The sequence below is a fragment of the Ambystoma mexicanum genome, chromosome 5q, assembly GCF_040938575.1.
Source record: "Ambystoma mexicanum isolate Mex_15411 chromosome 5q, UKY_AmexF1_1, whole genome shotgun sequence".
Lineage (NCBI taxonomy): Eukaryota > Metazoa > Chordata > Amphibia > Caudata > Ambystomatidae > Ambystoma > Ambystoma mexicanum.
In genome coordinates, this window is record NC_090933.1 from 966,553,414 (window position 1) to 966,576,854 (window position 23,441).

A 23,441-nucleotide genomic window follows, 5' to 3' on the forward strand; every position below is an offset into this window, starting at 1 on the left:
ATTGTTTCAAATTGCAGGTACACCGAGAGCTGGGAACAGCGGTGGTCCCAGGCTGGGAAGCTCACGGGTGCACCAATCAGAACATGGGGCTCTTATCACTGACGCCAGTAATGTTAACCAATCCCTAGGAGTCTTCATGTAACAATTCTCATGTATCTAATTGTAGGGACAACCCAGATATATCACCTGACTACCCTTCGACCACTAACATTGTTCTCTATACGTGTGCTATACTAACCCTACCACTCGAGCAACCAATTAAGAGTGGCGATAGGTTTTTTGTTAACTTTCTAAAGTGACGCAGGTAGCGCGTCATAATACAGTAAAAAGGGCCTGCGAGCCCTATGATTGTGTGTGTGTCAGGACGGACGCGTACGCTCCTTGACCCATCCCTGCCGTTTTTGTCTAATAAACAGCAGAGTCACCTTGCTTCTTGCGTGTGTCTCATACTCTATCTCATCTGGGATATACGGGAGGAGTTGGGGCCTCCCTGCCCGGAGGTCTGCGGACGGCCCGGCCGACCCCGGCAGAATTTCCCCCCGACAAGTTGGAGGCACTGCTGAGATCTGTTTAAGATCGACTTTTTATTTTTACTTTTCCAGGCACTCCCGTTGCGAGGAGGCCCGGCGGCGCGGCCCCCTCTGCCGTTGCCCCCTTCTGAGGACTACAGGACCATCGCGGAGCTGCGAGAAGACCGGACAGCGCAATCCGGATATTGGCCCTCGGGAGCCGGTTGAGAAGTATCCCGCCCGCGGTTGGCGAGTGTCCAGACGTGGTCCAGACGAGGGGAGGTGGTGAGCCGCTTGGAGGGGTGCACGCAGTCGAGCAGCCCTGCATCGAGAGAACTTGGTGAGCATGACACGCACAACAAGCAATGCGAAATTGTGAGGGAGGACGGCAGAAGTAAATAAGGGAGGAGGGAGGTGTTGCACAGGTGCGCGAAGGGTTAACAACTTAGTGTTGCCAATGGAATGAATGGTAGCGAAACGAGTGCGAGAGCAGTCGGCTACGTCACGCGAAAGAGGGGGGCGGAGCACGAAAACATCACGTGCGGCCGCTCGTAGACACTGATTGGCCTAAATCGCGACTACGTGTAAGGGTGGGTGTGTGTGGTTTCCTACGATTTGGCATTTATTGATCAATGAGTAGATGAGGATCCCTATTGTTCGAGCAAGAAACTCGATAGGTAGATGACGTTTCCCTGTAGGCGGTAGCTAGTTGCCTAGTTGCCTAAATACGGAAGATAATTGGCTGGTTAAGCCCTCCTGTTGAGGGGCGTATCACACGCGAGGCGACGCAGCGTGCGCAGTCCGATTATATTATTGATTTGATTACCTTGTTCCAGGAGTGACAGGAAGACAGCTGTAGGGGTAACGGGGGTAGATTGCAAGTGTATTTTGAACTTAAAAAAAACAAAAAATAAAAAAAAAACATATGAAGAACGTACCAGTAGCTCGAAGAGATGGGTGACGTCACCAGTAGGGCTTTAATAGGATATCGCGAGCACAAGGAACCTTGGTTTTGAGAGTAGTGGGGAAGAGAAATATGATAAGGGAGCGGACACGGAGATAAACGGTAAACGAGTGGATTGGGGGAAAGGAGACGGAGAAAGGGGCGTGGCTGAGCACGGAGAACGCCGGCCACGGCGAGTGTAAAAGGGGGAGGAGAACGTGGATACAGGACGACTGTATAAAAGCGTCATAAGGGGTACGCAGCCGCAGGGGGCTGCGTGCGCTTCGGCCGCAGGGGGCCGTATGGTCATTGTATAAAGAAAGAAAGACAGAAGGGAATATACAAATGTAAAACCCCATATATATATATATATTTTTTTTTTATTGCACAATTTGTCAAAGGAGTGTCGTAAGTACCCAAACTTACGGGGCCAGGTAAACAATATAAGGTTGTATATTGTAAACGGCTAGTGAGATAAACTGCTACCAGATAGGGGAAGGGTAGCAAGGGGGGGTGCTAGTATGTCATACGGGACAGGGTTGGGAGGGTGGGGGAACACCCTCACTACCCCACTACAACACATATGTACCACACTGCCACCCCATAGGGAGAAACTAATTAAGTACAGCATAGAATGGACCCAGGGGACGGATAACAAAATGCTAACACCATGGCCGCCTAATGGTAGTTTCGATCCATATGCCCAACATTCACTGCTAAACCATCTGCACAATACATACAAGGGGAAGAAGTTGGCAAACCATGTGGTGGTGTTTAACTTATGGAGGATGTTCCAGGGGTCCCGACCAGGACCAAATGGAATGTTCACTATGGGGGAAACACCGGAAGAAAAAGAGACTAAGAAAGAAGGAGAGGATGGGAAAAAGGGGAGTGAAAGCACAAAGAATACGGGGTACGGAGGAGAGGGAGGAGAAAAGGTTGATAAGTCAGATGACATAAAAAAGGAACCAAGCAACGAGATGCCCATAACACCGGGAGTGAAAACAGAGGGAGGAGGGTTGTACCCTTTAAGAGAACTAGGAGAAATAGAAGGAGGACAGTTAAGGGCGGCTGAAGGATACTCGAACCCGGCATACAGCCCTCCACCATATGTGGCTCATAGGAAGATGCCAGTGGGGGAGGGGAGGATTGGAGAAGAGCAGACTGTAGAGATAGGAAATGATGAGTGGGTAGCTGCACAGATATTATTAAAATTACGAGGTTCACTAACTGGAGAAGAGAGGGAGGTAGTAAAGAAGACAGACGAGGATGATGCAAGAGAGAGTGAAATGAGGGGGGAGGAGCTAGTACGGCAAAAGGAAGAGATTTTGGAGGAAAGACTAGCAAAGCTAAGGGATGAGCAGAATGAATTGATCAAACAGCTTGAGAGGGAGGAAAGAGAGAGAGTGAGGAAAAGGAAAGAAGGTAAGAACGAATTGGAAAAATTAAGGGAACGAAATGAGGAGCAGAGGAGAGAAGCTGAAAGGGTAAAAGCAGCAGCAGACAGGGTATCAAGAGTAGTGCTGAGAGAGAAGAAGAGGGAAGAAGAAGAAAAAGAAAAAGAAATGGCAATATGGAGGAGGAGGGTACTATCAGAGACAGCTAAGAAATATGAAGAGGGGAAGGTAATAGAGAGTATAGTAGAAAGAGAAAGGGTGAAATGGGAAAGGAAGAAAGAGGATGAAAGAATATTGGAACAAATGAGCAATGAAGTGATGGAGGAATTGAAAAGGAAAAGGGAGGAAAATAGTAGGGAGATGGAGGAGAGAAGTGAAGGGGGAAGAGAAGAGAGGAGTAGGGAGAGTGAAAAATGGGGGGATGTATATAGAAGTAGAGAAGTAGCGACAACATCAGCACTAGGGGGAGCAGTTGGTAACGAAGAAAAAGGAGAAATAGACCTAATAGACTTACAAACAGTAACAATAAAAGGGAAAAAGACAGAGTGGGGGATGCCATTTATGAATGATTTTTGTAGTGAGGAGGAAGAAGGAGTGGAGAGGGGAGGAAGAAAAAGTGAAAGGGAAAGCTTAGATAAGCTATACCTCACTCGAACAAACATAGACTCGCCATGGATCAGTAGGAGAAAGGAGGAGCTGGAGAGAAGTGAGGAGGGAGAGCAGGGACTAGTGGAAAGACGAACCTATGAAACCACACCATCTCCATCTCCATCACGCCCTCCCCCATCGCACCCTACAAGCTCAACCACCTCACGCTCGCTGCGCAGAATAAAGCTCGCGCCCTTCATGGACGAACTGACACTCTATGCATGTCGGCTTAGAGACCTCCCTAGTCGCAGGCAGGACAGACGAATAAACATGCCCACATTAGATACAGGAAATGACGAAAGGAGGGGAAAGGATGGAGAAGAAGGAGTTAGGAGCAGGGGTAATAAGGACGAAATTGAAGAGGAAAAAAAACAGAAGAAGAGGAGGGGTGTGAGGACTCGATACTATGGAACGTAAAGGGTGACACAAGACACAACTTAATGCCACTGTTGGAGAGAGGAGGGGTTAGACCACAGTACGTCCCTTGGAAGCATACGATAAAGAAAATATAAAATGTAGGCTTCCATCACTAAGTGGAGGTGCGGGTAAGTGGATATATGAAATGGAAAAACACACCGCAGGACAGAAACTAGCAGTAGGAGATGTAAAGGGCCTGTTAATATCAATATTAGGGGATAGAGCGGATGACATTTGGAAGAGAGCGGGATTCCATGGGGTAACAATAACAAACACATCGCATGATGGGGCACCATTTGCAAACTGAAGACATGCGCTATGGCAGGCACTGAGAGTACAGTACCCAGACACATCAGACATAGGAGCAATTACTTCCCGTAAGATGCGTGAGAATGAGGATCCTGTTGATTATATCCAGGATATCCAAGAGAAGTGGCGCATGGAAACTAGAGAACAATGGGATAAAACACCAGCAATATTTTATCATATACTAGTACAAGGGCTCCCAGAAGGAGTTCAGAAACAACTAAAGAAAGTAGTGGGAATGGAAGCAAAACCATGGCCAGAAATACAACTGACTATAGTACATCACTGCAGGACATGGCAAGGAAAAATGAAACAAAAGGAAGAGGACAGGAAAACAGAAGAGGCTAAACTAGTACAGAAAAAACTTACTAAATACACAATGGAAGGGGCACTAATAACTACGCCCACACCAATGGCCCAAAGCCCCACACAAGTAGTGGCTGCACAAGATCCCGCCCAAATAGCACCTTCACAGACTATAACACAACAAGTGCCGTCACTGCAATTACACGCACCAAACATGGGAGGAGGGTACCCAATGCAAGGAGCTGGGTATTATAGTTATAACAGGGGGAGAGGAGGATTTATGAGAGGGAGAGGATACGGATATAACACCCAACAGCAGGTGGGAGGACTGAGAAATTCCTACCCCACAGGGCAACCAGTATACCAGGACAACACAGGGAGCTTCCCATGGCAAAGCAGGGAACCACCCGTGTGTTGGAGTTGTGGATTATTAGGACACATGTCACGCACGTGTAGGGTCAGGCCAGGAACACCAGCATGGAATGAACAGGTACAACCTAGGACCTCACAAGAACAGCAGGGCATGCAACAACAGCAGACGTTGCAACAAGGAAGTGAACCACAACAACAAATAACACCACAACAGCCACAAACATATTCACTGCCACAACAACAAGTAGCGATAACACAACAACCCCAAACGCAACAAACGCAATTGGGTAGGGTGACGGTCTTGGGACACAACCCTTACACAGGGAATGGCCAATCATTGTACCCCCAATAGGACAGCCCACAGACGGCCTTGGTGTGTCCCATCCTGTCAGTAACACCTAATAGTGCGGAGGAGCCACGCATAGAGGTAACGATAGGTGACAAAAAATTATCATTCCTTGTTGACACCGGGGCAACCCGGTCTTGCATAAGGGAAGGTAAATTTAAGATGTCAGGCGAAGCCATGAACACCCAAGGATTCTCTGGGGCTAAAGGGTTGGTTCCCTTTACTGATAACGTTCCCTTATCTATTGGAGATTATGATCTGTCAGTTCCACTTTTGTATTATAGTGCCTCACCAGCAAATATACTGGGGAGGGACATAATGAACAGGTTGAATATGACGATTTCCTTTACAGAAGATGGCATAATTTGCTCTACTCCAGGGATTAACATGCTCACAGCACGACATATTATGCAAGCATACTGTGGACAGACAGCGATTAGGGCGGAGCCAGTAGATGGCGAGCTATTCCAGTATGGTACAGACATGGCATTTGCATGGATGCCAGGGATAGAAGGGAAAATATGGAGAAGGCCGGCAGCCTATCTGTTCCGACCAGAAACACCTGTTAATGAACCAGAAGGAAAGGTGATTGTAATGGACATTGAGAGCATTATTGCAACAGCTGATTATATTGCTGTGCACGCCCAAGATAAAGAAGGGAGAGCATGGAGGGCAGTGATAGCACTAGCAGAAGGATGTAGGCTGACCCAGGTGTCAGATGAGGAGCTGTTCTCAGAAGAAAAGGAGGAAGATGAAATGGTGTTCATGATGAGTGTAGAAATATGGCTAAGAGTGGCTCACAAACAAGTAGCACAGAAAATTGCGATGGCACTTGAGGCACCCGCATGCACCCCAGTCCCCTTCTTTAAGGAGGATATGTCAAAGGTGCCCAAATCATTGTGGACTATTAGCCCTTATGACGTGGGATGCATAAAAAGCATAGGGGGAGTAAGGATAAAATTGAAAAAAGGTGCCATACTACCAAGAGTGAAACAGTACCCACTATCAAAAGAGGCAGATGAGGGCATATATGAAACCATAACGGCCCTTATAAACAATGGCATATTGGTCCCCTCAGAATCACCATGTAACACGGCTGTGTACCCAGTGCGCAAGGCTAAAGGGGGGTCTTGGCGCTTCATACAGGACCTCAGGCCCTTGAACAACATAGTAGAAGCAGAGTATCCAGTAACAGCAAACCCGGCCACAATATTGTGTGGCATTCCAGCGGAAGCATCACGATTTACAGTGATCAACCTTAAAAATGCTTTTTTCTCAATACCATTACACCCAGACTCACAAGATTTGACAAGCTTCACTTACCGAAATACAAAGTGGAAACATACCAGATTGCCACAGGGATATTGCGAATCCCCCTCAATTTTCAATAGAGTAATACAGATGGATTTGGGTAACGTTGAAGTGGAAAGCACAGTGTTACAATATGTGGATGACATAATAATTTGCAGTACAAACGAATGTAAATGCAGAGAGGACTCCTTAAAGATGTTGACGATATTGGCTGAAAAAGGGTACAAGGTAGACATGGAAAAGATACAATACTGTCAGGAACAGGTACTTTACATTGGCCAACTGATATCCCAACATGGAAGAAAGATTGCACCACAAAGAGCACAGGCCATTTCAAGCACTCCAATGCCACAGACTGTGAGAGAACTGCAGCAATTCCTGGGGCTGTGCAACTACTGTAGAGCATGGGTATTTGATTACAGTTCATATATAGGACCCCTGCTTGAGGGTTTGAGGGAAGCTAATAAAGGGGAGAAAAAGTTGGGGTGGACTATGGAGATGAGGGAGGCCTTTGATGAATTGAAAGATGCGATATCAACTGCTCCAGTACTGGCATCCCCAGACTATGAGCGACGATTTTTTATATTTTCACATTGCGACTCAGCAGTGATGAAAGCAGTATTGGCCCAAAAAACGAGCATGGGCTATAAACCAGTAGCATGTTACAGCGGTCACTTAGACCCTGTGATGTTAGGTCACTTCCCTTGCGAACAAGGTCTCGCTGCAGCTGCTTTTGCAGTTGAAAAAGCATCAGCAATAACCATGGGGTGTCCAACTACACTGTTTGTGGAACATGCACTATTTGCAATATTGAATAAACCTAAGTCCACCCTAACCACGCAGAGGGCATCAGGTTATGAGATCATTTTGTCTAGAGCTGAACTAGCAATTGTTAGATGTAGCACGGTTAACCCTGCAAGGTTCCTAGCAGAAGTAATTGAGGAGGGAGATTATGCCCATGACTGTACCCAAATAACTGAAATATACTCATGTACTAGAAAAGTTGAAGAAAACGCACTAGAGGGAGGTGAGCTTTTGTTTATTGATGGGTCATCAACTATCGATCAAGGAGATGGGATACGGAGGACTGGGGCAGCAGTGGTAAAAATGATGGAGGCACCGGTGTGTGTGGCTATGAAATGTGTACAATTACCACAGCATTACTCTGCTCAAGCCGCGGAACTGGTTGCACTAATATTGGCATTGAAGGAAAGTTTTGACAAACGAGTAACCATATACTCCGACAGTGCATATGTTACATCCACTGTCCACTCAGGGCTAGCAAAATGGAGAAGAAGAGGGTTTAGGAGAGCTGACGGCACTCCAGTGCAACATGCCCTCTTATTGGCTGAACTAATTGAAGTAATAAACGACCCCCAAGAACTAGCCCTAGTAAAATGCACCGCACACACCAATGGTGAAGACCACGTCTCAAAAGGGAATGCAGCAGCAGACGCACATGCGAAATATGCTGCATACTTTGGTGAGATATGGAACCCCACAGACTCACAGAGAGGGAGAGGGAGGGGAATGGCTAAGGAGATGTTGATAAGAGAAGGGTACACCCATCTCCCAGCCACGCAGATTATGGAGCTACAAGCGGCTGCACCAATGGCCGAAAAAGAAATATGGGTAAAAAGAGGATGTACAATGTCACCAACCGACGCACTATGGCGCCAGGGTGGCACTGGAAAAGTTGTGATACCATTGGCACTTTTAAACACCGCCCTGAGCCAATTACATCACCCAGCCCATACAGGCAAGGAAATAATTGCAGCACGAATTAGAGAAGATTGGTTCTGCCCCGAGTTAAATTCTCATGTGTCGAATTTTATCAGCAATTGTCTCACATGTCAACAGTTTACGGCCGGTCATACCCTAAAGGTGATAAGAGGTACTATACCCCGGCCAGAGGGACCTTTTCGGCACCTTCATATTGACTATGTCGATATGATCAACATATGTCAAGGTAATAGGTATATGATTGTAGTAGTATGCCCATTCTCTAGGTGGATTGAAGCAGGACCCTGTTCACACCCAGATGCATTTAGAGCAGCCAAATTCCTAGTAAGGGAGGTCTTCCCCAGGTGGGGAGTGTGCGAGGTGTTAAGGTCAGACAATGGCCCGCATTTCGCAAACGAAATGTTCCAGCATATCACATCCTTGCTGAGCATAAAACACAAATTCGCATGTGCATACCACCCACAGGCTAACGGTGTATGTGAACGCCTGAACGGCCTATTAAAGGAGGCAATTGCAAAAATACAACAAACAACAAAGAAAAGTTGGTTGTATTGCCTTCCATTAGCCCTATTTGAATTAAAAAATAGTCCAGGGTCCGACCACCACCTCACCCCCCACGAGGTGGTTACCGGACGTCAGATGCGCCTTCCCCTAACGCCAACGTCAAGGGCATTCACTGATCACGAAAGTGCAGCGAGTGTGTTAGGTGATGAAATGTATCAATATGTGTCTTCTTTGATTACTAGTGTTGTGTTTGTGTCTCAACAGCTCGAGCGCACACGGGGCGGGTCCACCAGCAATAAAGAAGAAGGCGCCAATACAGAATTGGAAAAGGAGAACTTGTGCAAACTTGCCAAAGGTGACCACGTGCTACTTCGCAATTTCAATAGGAAGTGGAACGATAAGAGATTTACTGGCCCCCATCTGGTAGAGGACGTATCAACAAGAGCAGTAAAACTAAAGGACAAGCGTGCCTGGAACCACCTACATGATGTAAAGATCTACAAACTGCAGACCCGCCCCAGCGCCAACGACAGGTCCATTGGAAGAACAGCAATAACATCCCCAACAGCGGAAGGAAGTTCTACCACAGACAACGACCCAATTGTTCCCTTACCGTGTCACTACCCAGCTTCCCCGGAGACAATAACTGACGAAGAAAGGGGTGATCCCCATACTGCCCACCCCATGGTCACACGCTCAAAGAGTAAAAATACTCCCGCCAACTGAGCCCAAACCTCCCGCCCATTGACCCCCAAGTATAGTAATAACTGAACTGAAGAAAATTGCCTGCACAAATACACATGTAAACACGTGAATGTTCTCTTTTTCTCTTCTCTCGCACACACAGGAACTGCGTATTATTGTATTGTTAAGAAAATAGCTAATTAACAAGTTCACTGCCCAGGCGTAGATGGTACTCCCAGACGATAGCTACCCAGAAGAATGGTCACACCAATTTGTATATGAAATAAAAAGGCCAACGTACCTAAAAAGGAGAAGGGTACGTGTCTACTACACAGCATTCCTCTTGGCCATAGAATATTCCATGCCCCACCTCCGCCCATACTTGCCGGTCCTAAGAGATAGATCACTTAGAGTAGCGTGGGAACAGCTCTTCGCCTGGGCACTGAATGACTATTTGATAGGGAGAGCTTAACGGAAACCAACAACTAACATTTAATAACAAGCATTTTGAGAATTTTTAGGCGGGCAACTTTAACGTCGCAAGAATACGCTGCCAGGACTGCAGCAAGGTAAGAGCAAAATGCCGGTGAGATTAGCATATGTAATAAAAATAATAGGGATTTTGATGATCACCGGGTTCTTGGCTGCCTCTGTATGGCAGTACAGCTATGCTATTAATTTTATTGCTGCACCCAAACCTAATACACCCCCGTCCCCTGCTGCAACAGGTGTTACGTCAGGTGATAGTAGTAACATTGCACCCAAGCAAAATAGAGGTAAACGCAGCACATACTCAGACAATAAAGGTATTGATAATTATATACAAGATTCAGCACACGTCTCAAACAACATATGGTACCAACACATGACCCGCATTGGTAAGCAGACAACTGAGGACAGTTGCTACGTTTGCTCATTAATACCATACGCCATGAGTGCGTCACGAACATTTGTTGCCACAGAAATAGATGAAAAGACAGCACAGTGCATAATATACTTGGCACTGTTCCAAACCAAAGGAAGATGTCAAGGAACAGTGGTACATATGACATGGAAAACACAAGACTCATACCCATATGAAAACAACTTCCTCAAGACCTATTTGAGTTACCACAAGAGCAGTTTACATGCTGAAGCATTCAGATACATAACAAGCGGTCCTGCAAAAGGAGAGACAAAGAAAGTAACACTGCAGTATCTACCATGTGATTGGTACGCCACTGAAGTTCCGGGTAAACAAGGATGTTGGGAGAGGCCGCTGATGACGATAACAGGGAAGGTGTACCTGGATAACAGCTGGGAGATAGGAGTGATTGGCAGCAACATGGTAACAAAAGAAACTATCTCAACTATCGAGGCACACAACCACCGATGTTGGACGACGTGGATCAAGTATGTACCAATGCTCACGTGGGTAGAAACGGATGAAGACCCAATAACAATACTACCACTGACTGCGCCCAAGGTATGCTACCAGCATAAAGGAGAGGTGGACGTAGGATATAACACCAACTGTGCAAATGTGATGGAGTTACCTGAGGGGGGAGCAGGAACAGCAGTAATAATGGACCATTATTGGGCCTGTGGAGAAAAGGCATACCATACACTGCCTCCCCTGTGGAATGGTGTGTGCACAATGGTGCACGTCAATGTACCATCACTAGTGGTACCCAAGAAGCATGTCAATGTGGCGAACTTTCCCAGAATGGATGAAGGGGACAAGAGAAAAAAGAGATCTGCACCACGTCAGGAGGAGCAAGGGAACAGGACCAACAGCAATGATACGGTCCTAAATAGAAGGAAAAGACAAGGAGAACCACTGACAGGAAATTACCTGTGGGGAAGGTCGGAAACGGCACTAACTTCAATACCACCAGAACACAGACTATTCAGCAGAGCAGCAATGTTCTTCTCCTCAATAATACACCCGGGACTGCAGGCTTACGCAAACGCAAAATGGCTCCAGATAACTAGATGGGAACTAATGATGACCATCAATTCTACAGTAAATGGATTTAACGCAATAAAAGAGGAGCTACGAGCTATAAGGATGGTAGCACTGCAGAACAGATATGTATTGGACCTTCTCACAGCAATGGAAGGAGGAGTTTGTGCAAAGATAGGACAATCATGCTGCACGTTCATACCTGCTAACGATGCTGACAATGGTACACTGACAGAAGCAGTTTCACAATTGGCCCAGATGCACTCCAAAATGATGGATGAAAGTAACGGTGTAAACAAGGATAAGAGCTGGTTTTCACTATTATGGTCATGGATGCCATTCTGGCTGTCAGATGGACTGAAAATAATAGTGGGTTGTACTATTTTGGCTGGAGCTACGCTGATCATAATTAGATTTTGGAAGGCCCGGAAGGCACGTACCACTGACGAGTTGCTAGAAATGGTGGGAATGCACCCCTTGATGCCAGCAGATGACGGCCAACATACAGGTGTGATAATACAGGAGAGGGAGAAGTTGCGCAACCAAATCATCACCAACCATCTAGACCCGCCATCAGTGAAGATCGAGAACCCAAGAAACCCCAGGAGCTACATAGGGAAATGGGTATACTGTACTCCTGGAGGGACTTGTGAATATATGTATTGGTCATTTGAAGATCATGTAAACCACTATGGACATCTAGGAGGAATAACCAAGATATGGCGAGTTAGAGGAGATAACGAGAAGGATATGTTTGTGGTCGACAAGTCGACCAGAGGGGGGACTGAAGTGGGAGAATGGAAGACCAGGCTCCCGTCCTTCACCTCTCGCGCTTGGCCCAAAGGGTCACGACCCAGACACCCGCCACAAGAAGAGTTTGTCCATTTACCAGACGACCAGATACCCTGGTACAGGAACATACGGATGTGTCCATCTGCCTGCCCAGCAGCCCGCACTGGCCATGCCGACACCTGCGGCACGGACCAACTAGACTAAAATCTACACGTCGTTAGAGATGCCATGACGACCTAGACAACGGTAAGCACACCTGTGCAAATATACACACTGGACATTCCCGCACCAATCTACACGAAGAATATACTCAGTGCTATGACGTAGGCGACAGGCATACTCACGGACGTGCATCTTTATTATTTTTACATAGGCTTTCAGAATGCAGAAACGCAAGACGCGTCATGAACTCATCTACAAGGCTTGCTCACGCTTCTCTTAAAACCAGTTACCACCATGAGAAATATAATGAAGACACGATACTGGTCATGAAACTATATGGTACTGTAACCCAAAGCACCTGTGCACCAGACGGACCCACTTATACACCAGGCCTAAGTAGGCCTCAAACAAGAGCTCCCGTGGACATTAACAAAACAAGAGTCAGGTTGCTGATCCTGCAGAATGAGCCCGGCGAAGCAACCAGCCAAGGTCGCAATGTTGCAAACCCACATTCCAAGAACAAATCATCAAGGGCACGATGTTGCAACCTCGCACTCCGCGCACCAACGTTAAGGTCACACCTGCAAATTAAACCAGACACACAGTGGAAAAGCAATATTAATTGTGCAGAATTCTGCCTCAAACACGGTCCCACCTCACGTGACCAAGCCGAAGCCTGACGAGATGCCAAGCTCAGGAGACAAGAGGCGTCTGGATCTCTCGTTACGAGACATAGGCAGATACACTTGAAAGGCTCAATGGACATCTGCGACAGTGGGAGCGGTCAGCCTTCCAGCTATGAATAAATCCTCACATTGTCTGCACGTACCCATAGTGAAACATTGTTGCAAATTGCAGGTAGACCGAGAGCTGGGAACAGCGGTGGTCCCAGGCTGGGAAGCTCACGGGTGCACCAATCAGAACATGGGGCTCTTATCACTGACGCCAGTAATATTAACCAATCCCTAGGAGTCTTCATGTAACAATTCTCATGTATCTAATTGTAGGGACAACCCAGATATATCACCTGACTACCCTTCGACCACTAACATTGTTCTCTATACGTGTGCTATACTAACCCTACCACTCGAGCAACCAATTAAGAGTGGCGATAGGTTTTTTGTTAACTTTCTAAAGTGACGCAGGTAGCGCGTCATAATACAGTAAAAAGGGCCTGCGAGCCCTACGATTGTGTGTGTGTCAGGACGGACGCGTACGCTCCTTGACCCATCCCTGCCGTTTTTGTCTAATAAACAGCAGAGTCACCTTGCTTCTTGCGTGTGTCTCATACTCTATCTCATCTGGGATATACGGGAGGAGTTGGGGCCTCCCTGCCCGGAGGTCTGCGGACGGCCCGGCCGACCCCGGCAGAATTTCCCCCCGACAACTAATTGTCATTTTACGTGTTCAAATTAACAACCTAGATCCTTAATCTACCTCTTTCCATTAAGTACGTCTAGAGATCTTCTCAAAATACAAATGTATTTAGACAGTCTGTCAGGACCGCATTTCCCATTGCCCAACCAGTGGCTCCTTTGAACTTCAGAAAAACTTCCCTGGGGTGTAATCTTCCAGGTGTCCTGGTGGAATACATGTGTAGCTGGGAAATTACCAAATGCACTGGATACATTCAGTTCACTAGGTGTTGCCTCTAGGTTTACCCTATCTTAATATTTTCCTTATTAAAGGCTGGGAGCCTTTCCCTTACCTGCCTTTTGGTTACAGAGGAAGCTCTCAGAGGCCAGTTACTTACTTTAATCTCGTGGCAGTAGCATGAAAGGCCCTACAGTTCTTGTTTTTTTCTGCCACTACTCAAGACACAAATGAAATTTTCAGAGGTACTAGTTCAGTGTTTTTTGACTGCCGTTTTATCTTGGTCATAAGTTAGATGGCCATTTATTTTACTTATTTTTATTTTTTTATTTTTTTAATCATTTATAGAGCGCTGCAGCACGCAGGCATCGGGGCGCTTTTCAAAAAGACTAGGACAACATAAAAGAACAGGACATCCTAGCGGGACAATTGATCAGTGTGAGGGGAAGGATCTTGTCATTACTTTTCAAACAGTGCAGTTTTCAGGTTTTTTCTAAACTTTAGGTAGTTTGGTTCTAATCTGAGGTGAATTGGGAGTTCCTTCCATTTGGTGGGGGCTCTAGTAGGGAATGCTCGACCAAGTTCATTTGCTTTTTTGTGTTTGGGGTTTTTGCTAGCCCTTGTGATCTGACCCTTAGGGCTCAACCTGGTATGTATGGACATATTTGCTTTTTTAGGTAGTCGGGGGCAGCTCTCTATAAGCAATGATGCACAAAAGACATTGGCCCTCATTACGAGTGCAGCGGTAGCCGTGCCGGTAAAACCAGCCGGCTGCCGCCGGACCCGTAGTGAATTACCAGCGCCGGACTTGCTGGAGTTACTGAGGAATTACAACCCCCGTGGTCCGGTAAATCCGACACCAGCAATTCTGTTAATCCCCATTCCCGTGGAGTCCTATGGACTCCACGGGAATGGGGACCACGGAAACACTGGCACCATGTCGTAATGGTGCCGTTGTTTCCGTGCATCTCTGTGGCTGGGTGCTGTTCCAGGCGGTACGGAGCACGCCCGCAGAAATCGTAGTTGCTGGTCCGGAAAAAGGTGCTGGTACGGTTTTACCTGCACCGTTAATCCCAGACCGGCAAACATGTAATGAGGGCCATTGACTCAAAGGTTGGTCTATCTTCTATGGCCAGCAAGCTATCGCATCATGAATGACAAAGCAAGTCGTGCATGTTCTTGTTTTGATTACATTTCTGGAAGGAGTCTGGAACCGGCTCGGTACATTCTTATAGAGTGAAGACTTTGGTGAGGAAGAAAAATGAAGAGGTAGTCGGCTGATTACTTACCTATAACCTTTATTACTGCAGTTCTTTCTCATCACAGTCCTTAATTCCCCTTCCACCCAGGCTCATTTTGGTTTTAAATTGATTGGTAATCAAACAAGAAGTCTTGGTGAGTCAGAGGTGTGTTTATACCCAGTTTAGGGGAGGAGTTTAAAGAAGGGGCACTCATACTTTTTATTGTAGGGGACTGGTGAATCACCTGCCCCCTGGGTGAGTACACAACTCATAGAGTAAGGACTGTGACGAGGAAGACCTGTACTTAGAGTAATAAAGATTACTGGTAAATAAGTGGGCCCTCAAGCTCCAGGTGTTTCCAGAGCTTCTCCCAACATGGCTGTAGAGGCACCGGCGGTCACACCTACTCAACATGTCCATTTGCCAGTTGACTATGGTTTCCACAGCAATGCAACCCATGCGTTTTTGGAGAATTGTTTGTGTTCAGAGTAAAATAAAACAAGTACACTTTTACCGATTTAAATGGGTGAATAAAATGAAGAGTCCATTAAACATGAAGAACCAGTCCCAAGATGCACCTGGCATGGTCTCCATTGCAGCATGGCGGAGGGTGAAACACCTATATGTCAGGAGCTACAACCAATAGAAAAAATCTGTTATCAGCGGTCAACAGCAGTTTCCACCAGGGACAATGAACAGAGAACGCGCCTGATTTACAAAAGCTTTTTACAATGGCGCAATCCCATTAAAAATCGGGCCCATCATGTTAAGTATGCTGCATCCAAAGACCGAACCGCACAGTTTGACGAACCGCACAGTTTGACAGTATCACTCAGTGTGTCTCACACACATCACAATTAAACAGACATTTTTCAATTGCCGCCAAAAATGTGACTTCATGGGCATTCTCCAACCATTAGTTGAAAGTAGGTGATGTGCACTAATAGTGAGGATTATCAGGATTCGTGCTAAATGTTGTCATTGTGCATCCTGAGGGCAATTTGAGAGTGCAAAGATCAAACCATTATATATAACCTTTGATCGAATCCATGTTATAATGTCACCGTGAAAAAGTCGTCAGGTTCTGGTGACTTTTTCCTGGCTTCCAAAATTCTTTCCCCAATTATTCTAGGAGGGGTATAATTATATATTATTCCCTCCAGTCCTAGCATATTTGGGGAAAGTGTTTGATAGCCTGGAGGGTGCATCATTAAGGCATTTTTTTATAAGTCACCAAGCTGACGACCTTTGTCCTGGCGACATTATTAACCCTTTTCATCGTGCTCCCAATGGGGCACACATTGCTAGGGCAAAAGAAACTAAAGCAATACATACTTGCAGCAAGGCAGTTCCTACGCCTGTGCAAATACCCTGTAATATTGCACTTTCAGGAGCGCAATGTTGCCTTGAAAGTGCTGACTACGGGCCATGGGGTCCAGCTCGCGCACAGTGTTTCCCCACAGCTGCCTCTGAGTCTCCGCCTGATCAGGGAAGGAGGGCTGCGGCCTTGAATGCTGATTTATTTATGTAAATGTGTCCTAGTAGGCATCCTGTTCTCTACACCTTTGGGACACTGCACGTGTGCAGAGGGCAAACACAACGGCTGGAAACCGGCATTAGAGACTGCCCGAGGAGGGCGTTGGCGCCGAGTGTGTTTATCGCTTATGGGGAAGGCAACATATGTATTCTTCGGTGTATTTTTTGGTGACCCCTTTGCACACATGCACGCCTGCTCAAAGAAGGTCCTGCAGATCTCGGTCAAGCGCTACAAGCCCCCAGACAGACCTCCAAGGGGATGTCGGCGAGAAAAACAGGTAAATACCGATGTCGTCTTCCTTCGTCTTTTTCTGTGCTGCGTTTGCCACTTTAACACTCTGATATAGGACTGTGCTCAAATTATATAAACTGTTTCTTTTTGGCCCAATTAAGAAAATCACCTTGACCGTCAGAACGACCATTCCTCGAACGCATTAAATCACATGTATATATAAAAGTCAAAATTGTTGCTGCGACACAGCTTAACTCAATCAAAACGACTATTTAAGGAGAAAGAATTAGCTTTGGTTGTCGAAATTTGCAAACGAAAACTATCACTAAAATACAACCACCTTACAAAATATATTTAATTGAGCAGACATTGGGCTAATCTAAGCCATAAAACGGCTTCTTATTTTGTTACTTATGTATTCTTTTTGTTTTCTTATAAAGCACAGACCCACCACCCGAGCCCTCAACCGGAGGGCGGGGAAAGAGGGTGGAATATTTAGGGGTGTGGACGTTTTAAAGTACTCTCCAGTAGATGTATGAGTTGAGGCCTTGAGGGCAATTGTCTGGGCGCCCAGAAGTGGCTGAGATACTTTCCTGCTCTGGACAGAGTGACCGGGTAAGGCGTCAAGAGCAGGGATTCTCTGACAGTTACTGGAATTTGGAGTAAACCTGTGGTGCGGGCCGGTGGTGGGGGTGTCATGGGGAAAAGTCAGGGAAGGAATGTAATGTTGGCGACAGACTTAATGGTTTGGGATGGCACTAAAGCTGTAGCTGCTGCCTGGAGATTTGGGCATCTGGGGATCCTTTTCATAGAGAAGAGCGTCGGTGCAAGCTATTGGGTAAGGGGCAGGGTGGACTGGCCAATAGGGAGCTCTGGATATGATATGATATGATATGATATGATGTGGCATTTATAACACGCCTATACACAAGTGTTTCAAAGCGCGACGAGGAAAGGGAGGGGGAACAGAGGGAAGACAGACAACGTTCTTACTAGGCCAAGCGTCATTCAGATCACGCAAGTGCAAAGGAAGGGGGAGGGGGAAAAGTGCAGTGCATGGGATAATAGAACAACAAGATAAATAAATGGCCAGCAGGTGGCAAGTGCAGGGTGTGTGCAGAAAATAAGTGCTAGTGGGGGGACTGTCGGGATACAGAAAACAGTCCACAGGTGCAAGGGTTGCCAGGGTGGCAGTGCAGGCGTGCAACTGGCAAGGCTAGGGCCCAAGATAAGATGGGTGGCCAGGTAACCAGTGCAGTTTCAGTAACAGCCAGGACATTAGCAGGGAGAGGGGGAGAGAAAGCAGAAGCAAAGATGAGGGTTTTCAGGTGCTTCCGGAACCGCAGGTGGTTCTCCTCAAGTTTCAGGGAGGCAGGGAGGCTGTTCTAGAGGGAGGCCCCAGCCGAAGAGAGAGATCTGCCACCAACTTGTTGCTTGGAGAAGCGACTGACCCTGAGGGAGTTGGAGGCAGATGAGCGAAGAGCTCGGGAGGGAAGGTATCTAGGAAGAGAGAGTTGAAGGTATTGAGGCCCCAGAAGGCCTTGTGGACGATGCAGAGGGTTTTGAACGTAATCCTCGCAGCCAACGGGAGCCAGTGCAGAGAATTCAGTCCTGGAGAGATACGATCCCTGGGCTTGAGGCCAAGGACAAGTCTTGCAGTCCTGTTCTGGATGAGTTGCAGAGGGCGTAGAGTGGAAGCAGGCAGATCTAGAAGGAGGCTGTTGCAATAGTCCAGCTTAGAGAGAACCAGTGCTCGAGAGACAGTGACCTTCTGGGGGAAGGAGAGGAAAGGAAGAATACCTCTGAGGAGGTGCAGCTGGTAGTGTGACTTCTTAGAGACGTCAGAGATGTGAGGTGAGAAAGAGAGTGTGGAGTCGTAGATGACCCCAAAGTTTTTTTAGCCTTGCAGGTGGGAGCGGGGAGTGGGCCAAGAGAGGCCGGCCAGAGAGCTACAGGGAAGGAGGGAGTGGGTGTGCCGATGAGGAGAATCTCAGTCTTACTGGCATTAAGGCAGAGGTCAATGGCGGCGCACCACTCCTGGATAGAAGACAGACAGTCAGAGATGAGGGATGGAGAAGAGGTGGCCGAAGGTAGCCTGAAAGTGTCATCCGCATAGCACTGAAAGTTGGGGCAGAGAGCGGCAATGCGGTGGGCAAGGAGTGCCAGGTATTGGTTGAACAGCCAGGGAAAAAGGTTAGACCCCTGGGGGACACCACAGGTACAGAAGAAGATAGCAGAGAGGAAGGATCCAAGTTGGACCTGGGAGGGTCGGTCGGAGTGGAAGGAAGTCAGCCACTCCAGGGCCTGACCGGTGATCCCTAGATTAACACAGAGACAATTAAGCAGGATGGCATGGTTGACAGTGTCAAAGGCAGAAGAAAGATAAAGCAAGATGAGGACACAGGGGGTGTTAGAGTCAAGGTTGGAGAGCAGGTCTTTCCGTGCTTCTGGCAGCTCTGAAGCCAGACTGATGGTCATGAAGACAACCAACAGATTCAGTGTAGAGATTTAGCTGGGAGATGGCCAGTTTCTCCAGGAGCTTGCCCAGGAAGGGAGTGATGGAGATTGGGCGATAGTTAGCCGGGCAAGAGGGATCGGCAGAGGGTTTCTTAAGAAGAGGGTGCACAAGGGAGTGCTTCAGGGGGGAAGGGAAGACTCCAGTGGCGAAGGAGTGGTTGCAGAATTCAGCCAGGGCAGGGGCAAGGGTGTCAATGTGGTCCTTGATGGTTTTGGAGGAACACGGGTGAGCCTGTTTTGACGAGACTTTCATAGGTCAGACTTGTCTAGAAACCTCGTCAGCGAAGGACAAGGGAAAGGCGGAGAAGGAGGGAGGAGAGGTGGCTGCAGAAGGGCCAGAGGAAGAACAGGGAGTATAGGGAGGGAGGGGAGAGGAGGCGAGTGAGGACATGATGTCCTGAGTTTTAGAGATGAAGTGAGATGCCAGTGCCGTGCAGAGGGCCTGGGAAGGGACAGGAGAGGTAGAGACCACGGCAGGATTGGCCAGTTCCTTGCAGATTTTAAAGAGTTCAGCCGAGTTGTAAGATGCCGCGGAGATGCAGGCTTGGATATGAGCTCTCTTCTTGGTGAGGACAGAGAGCCGGTATTGCCTTTGGAGCAGGCGACAGGCCAGTTTGTCAGAGGATGAACAAGAAGCACGCCATGTCCTCTCAGCCACCCTGCACTTGTGTTTAAGGGTGATGAGGTCTGAGTCATACCAGGAGTTGCACTTGGGCTTCAGGCGGAGCCTCATGACAGGGGCAAGGATATCAAGAGTATCAGAGATAGCAGAGTGGAGAGTGGAGAGGGCTGTGTCAGGGTGAGAGTCAGCCAAAGGGGATGGGGGGGGTGAGAAAGTGGCAGCGAAAGCCTCAACTGATACTCGCTTCATGGGTCGGATGACCGAGAAGGTGGGTGGCAGTGATGGAAGTGGCTTGGCCTGAGAGGTAGCGAGGGTGAGATGGGAGGAAAGGAGAAAGTGATCACTCCAGGAGATGAAGAGGGTGGGTGCCAGCTATTGGGTAAGGGACAGGGTGGACTGGCCAATAGGGAGCTCTGGAGATGAAGAGGGTGGGTGCAAGCTATTGGGTAAAGGGCAGGGTGGACTGGCCTATAGGGAGCTCTGGAGATGTAGAGGGTGGGTGCAAGCTATTGGGTAAGGGGCAGGGTGGACTGGCCTATAGGGAGCTCTGGAGATGTAGAGGGTGGGTGCCAGCTATTGGGTAAGGGGCAGGGTGGACTGGGCTACGGGGAACTCTGGAGATTTCCTGGTAGGCCTCTGCACCCTGGGCTTCTTTTGACTGTAACCTAGTTTATTTCCAGGCCTCTTTTGGTTCCCAGTCCACCCTTGGGAAGTGGTTCCTTGCAGAGTCTGGCACTGTAAAGTAGTTTGCCTTGACTCTGTGTCACTTGCTTTTTGAATTACAGAGCTACTCTGCTGTCAATGAAAGACAATCTGTTCTATGCGCGTGACAACGAAATTTTAAGTACCTTTCTGTCATTCAAACTCGTGTGATACAACATGTAGCCTGCGCATTAATATGTCGGCATGAGAGCCTTCCAACAGAAGACCTCCAAATATGCGTATGGGGACTTCTTCTTTGCCTGTCACAATCGTATTACAACATCCGAACACAGAAGGGGTTTGCCATGTTCTTACTTCTAGTGGAGGCCAGAGGGCTAATGCCCAAAAAAGCCTTTAAAGGGATAGTCCAGTAAAAAAATGTATTTAAAAAATAGATAGGCAACATACTAGCACTTTTTTTTTTAAACTTCCTATGTAAAATGTTGAGCTATTCAAGCTCAAAATTCGCAAACGCAAGCACATGGGCGCATCCATTTTGTGAAATGGATGCCCGCCTGTGCTGGCTTTTGCTTTTGCGGCACTAATGAAGGAAAAGCCAGCCAGCTGTAGTAAACAAAAGCTACCACTGGATGGCTTTTCCTTCATTGGTGCTGTACGCGGAGGACGGGGACCGGAGACCAGAGCAGGAAAGCTGCAGCTGAATCTCGGTAAGTGCTATTTATTTATTTTTTTAAATAAGCACTAGCTGCGTTTTTTTTTCTAAGTTTTCCGGGCTGGAGGAGCCCGGAAAACTTAGAAATACAACCGCAGCTTTAAAAACATTGTATTTATGTTTGCGGTCGCTTTTGAAGCGACTGCAAACATAAATACAACGTTGTGTTTGAAAACGCTGCGGTTTTTCTTTCCAAGTTTCTCAGGCTCCTCCGGCTCGAGCTCCGGCCTGAGAAACTCGGAAAGAAAAACCGTAGCGTTTTCAAACACAACCGTGTTGTGTTTCTGCCTGCTGTGGCTATCACTTTGGGTCTCCGGTGCTCCCCTCGGGCTCCCCACGGGGAGCCCGAGAGCCCCAAATGGGAAATGCTAAATGCTGCAGTGTTTCTGCCTAAATCTGCTTTCCCATTTGGGGCTCTCAGGCCCCCCGTGGGGAGCCCGAGAGTCCCAAATGGGAAATGCTAAATGCTGCAGTGTTTCTGCCTAAATCTGCTTTCTCATTTGGGGCTCTCGGGCCCCCCGAGCCCGAGAGCCCCAAATGGGAAAGCAGATTTAGGCAGAAACACAACCGCGTTGTGTTTCTGCCTGCCTTGGCTTTCACTTTGGGTCACGGGGGGAGCACCGGAGACCCAAAGTGATAGCCACAGCAGGCAGAAACACAACGCGGTTGTGTTTGAAAACGCTGCGGTTTTTCTTTCCAAGTTTCTCAGGTTCCTCCTAGCCGGGGGAGCCTGAGAAACTTGGAAAGAAAAACCGCAGCGTTTTCAAACACAACGTTGTATTTATGTTTGCGGTCGCTTCAAAAGTGACCGCAAACATAAATACAACGTTTTTAAAGCTGCAGTTTTATTTCTAAGTTTTCCGGGCTCCTCCAGCCCGGAAAACTTAGAAAAAAAACTGCAGCTAGTGCTTATTTTTAAAAATAAATAAATAGCACTTACCGAGATTCAGCTGCAGCTTTCCTGCTCTGGTCTCCTGTCCCCGTCCTCCGCGTACAGCACCAATGAAGGAAAAGCCACCCAGCTGTAGTTTTTGTTTACTACAGCTGGCTGGCTTTTCCTTCATTAGTGCCGCAAAAGCCAGCACAGGCGGGCATCCATTTCACAAAATGGATGAGCCCATGTGCTTGCTTTTGCGAATTTTGAGCTTGAATAGCTCAAAATTTTACATAGAAAGTTTTAAAAAAAAAGTGCTAGTATTTTTTTTTAATGTTGCCTATCTATTTTTTAAATAAGATACTGGACTATCCCTTTAACAATGGCGTATGAGCATTCATTGGCTGTGTCGTGTTTAATGGGTTCAATGTGGAAGACTAGGTTTATGAACGAAACTGATTTTACTGCAAAGCGTAACGTGACTGCTGTTATTATTACATTTCATGGTAACAAGACGCAAGGTCAAAACAATATTTAAAACTGTCTGAGACACTGCATGTTTTTGTTTTTTTTAAATGAAAAAATGTACGGCTTCTCGCGCCTACTAACCTGTTCATATACAACCTGTTGGCGGCACAATTTGTTTCCACACCTCCGCAAAGTGTAGTTTGCTTACAAAATTGTTGTGCATGTGCCTATTTTTTTAAAAACATTTTTGAGAAATTAGATTGAACTTCACATTTTCAAAAGTGGTATTTTCATAATGTATTTCAACCGAGGGTTGCCCCGTGCCTCACTAGCATAGTGCCCCTAACCTCACTAGCATAGTGCCCCTTAGCTCACTAGCATAGTGCCCCTTACCTCACTGGCATAGTGCCCCTTAGCTCACTAGCATAGTGCCCCTTACCTCACTAGCAAAGTGCCCCTTACCTCACTAGCATAGTGCCCCTAACCTCACTAGCATAGTGCCCCTAACCTCACTAGCATAGTGCCCCTTAGCTCACTAGCATAGTGCCCCTGAGCTCACTGGCATAGTGCCCCTTACCTCACTAGCAAAGTGCCCCTT

At 47.3% G+C, this 23,441-nt stretch overlaps 1 protein-coding gene across 4 annotated transcripts in view; it reads left to right on the plus strand.

The window, feature by feature from the left end:
• OXR1 (oxidation resistance 1) overlaps window positions 1–23,441 on the plus strand; it is a 3,084,878-nt gene that overhangs the window by 1,020,072 nt on the left and 2,041,365 nt on the right. For 2 of the 4 annotated variants that reach the window (XM_069621492.1, XM_069621493.1), the window contains exon 1: window positions 16,885–17,033. The exons of the other annotated variants lie outside the window; for them this stretch is intronic. In XM_069621492.1, coding sequence (XP_069477593.1) covers window positions 16,900–17,033 — 134 coding nt within the window. In that variant the 5' untranslated portion in view covers window positions 16,885–16,899. Of the gene's footprint in view, window positions 1–16,884; window positions 17,034–23,441 lie in introns of those variants that run through there. 4 annotated transcript variants of the gene reach the window in all.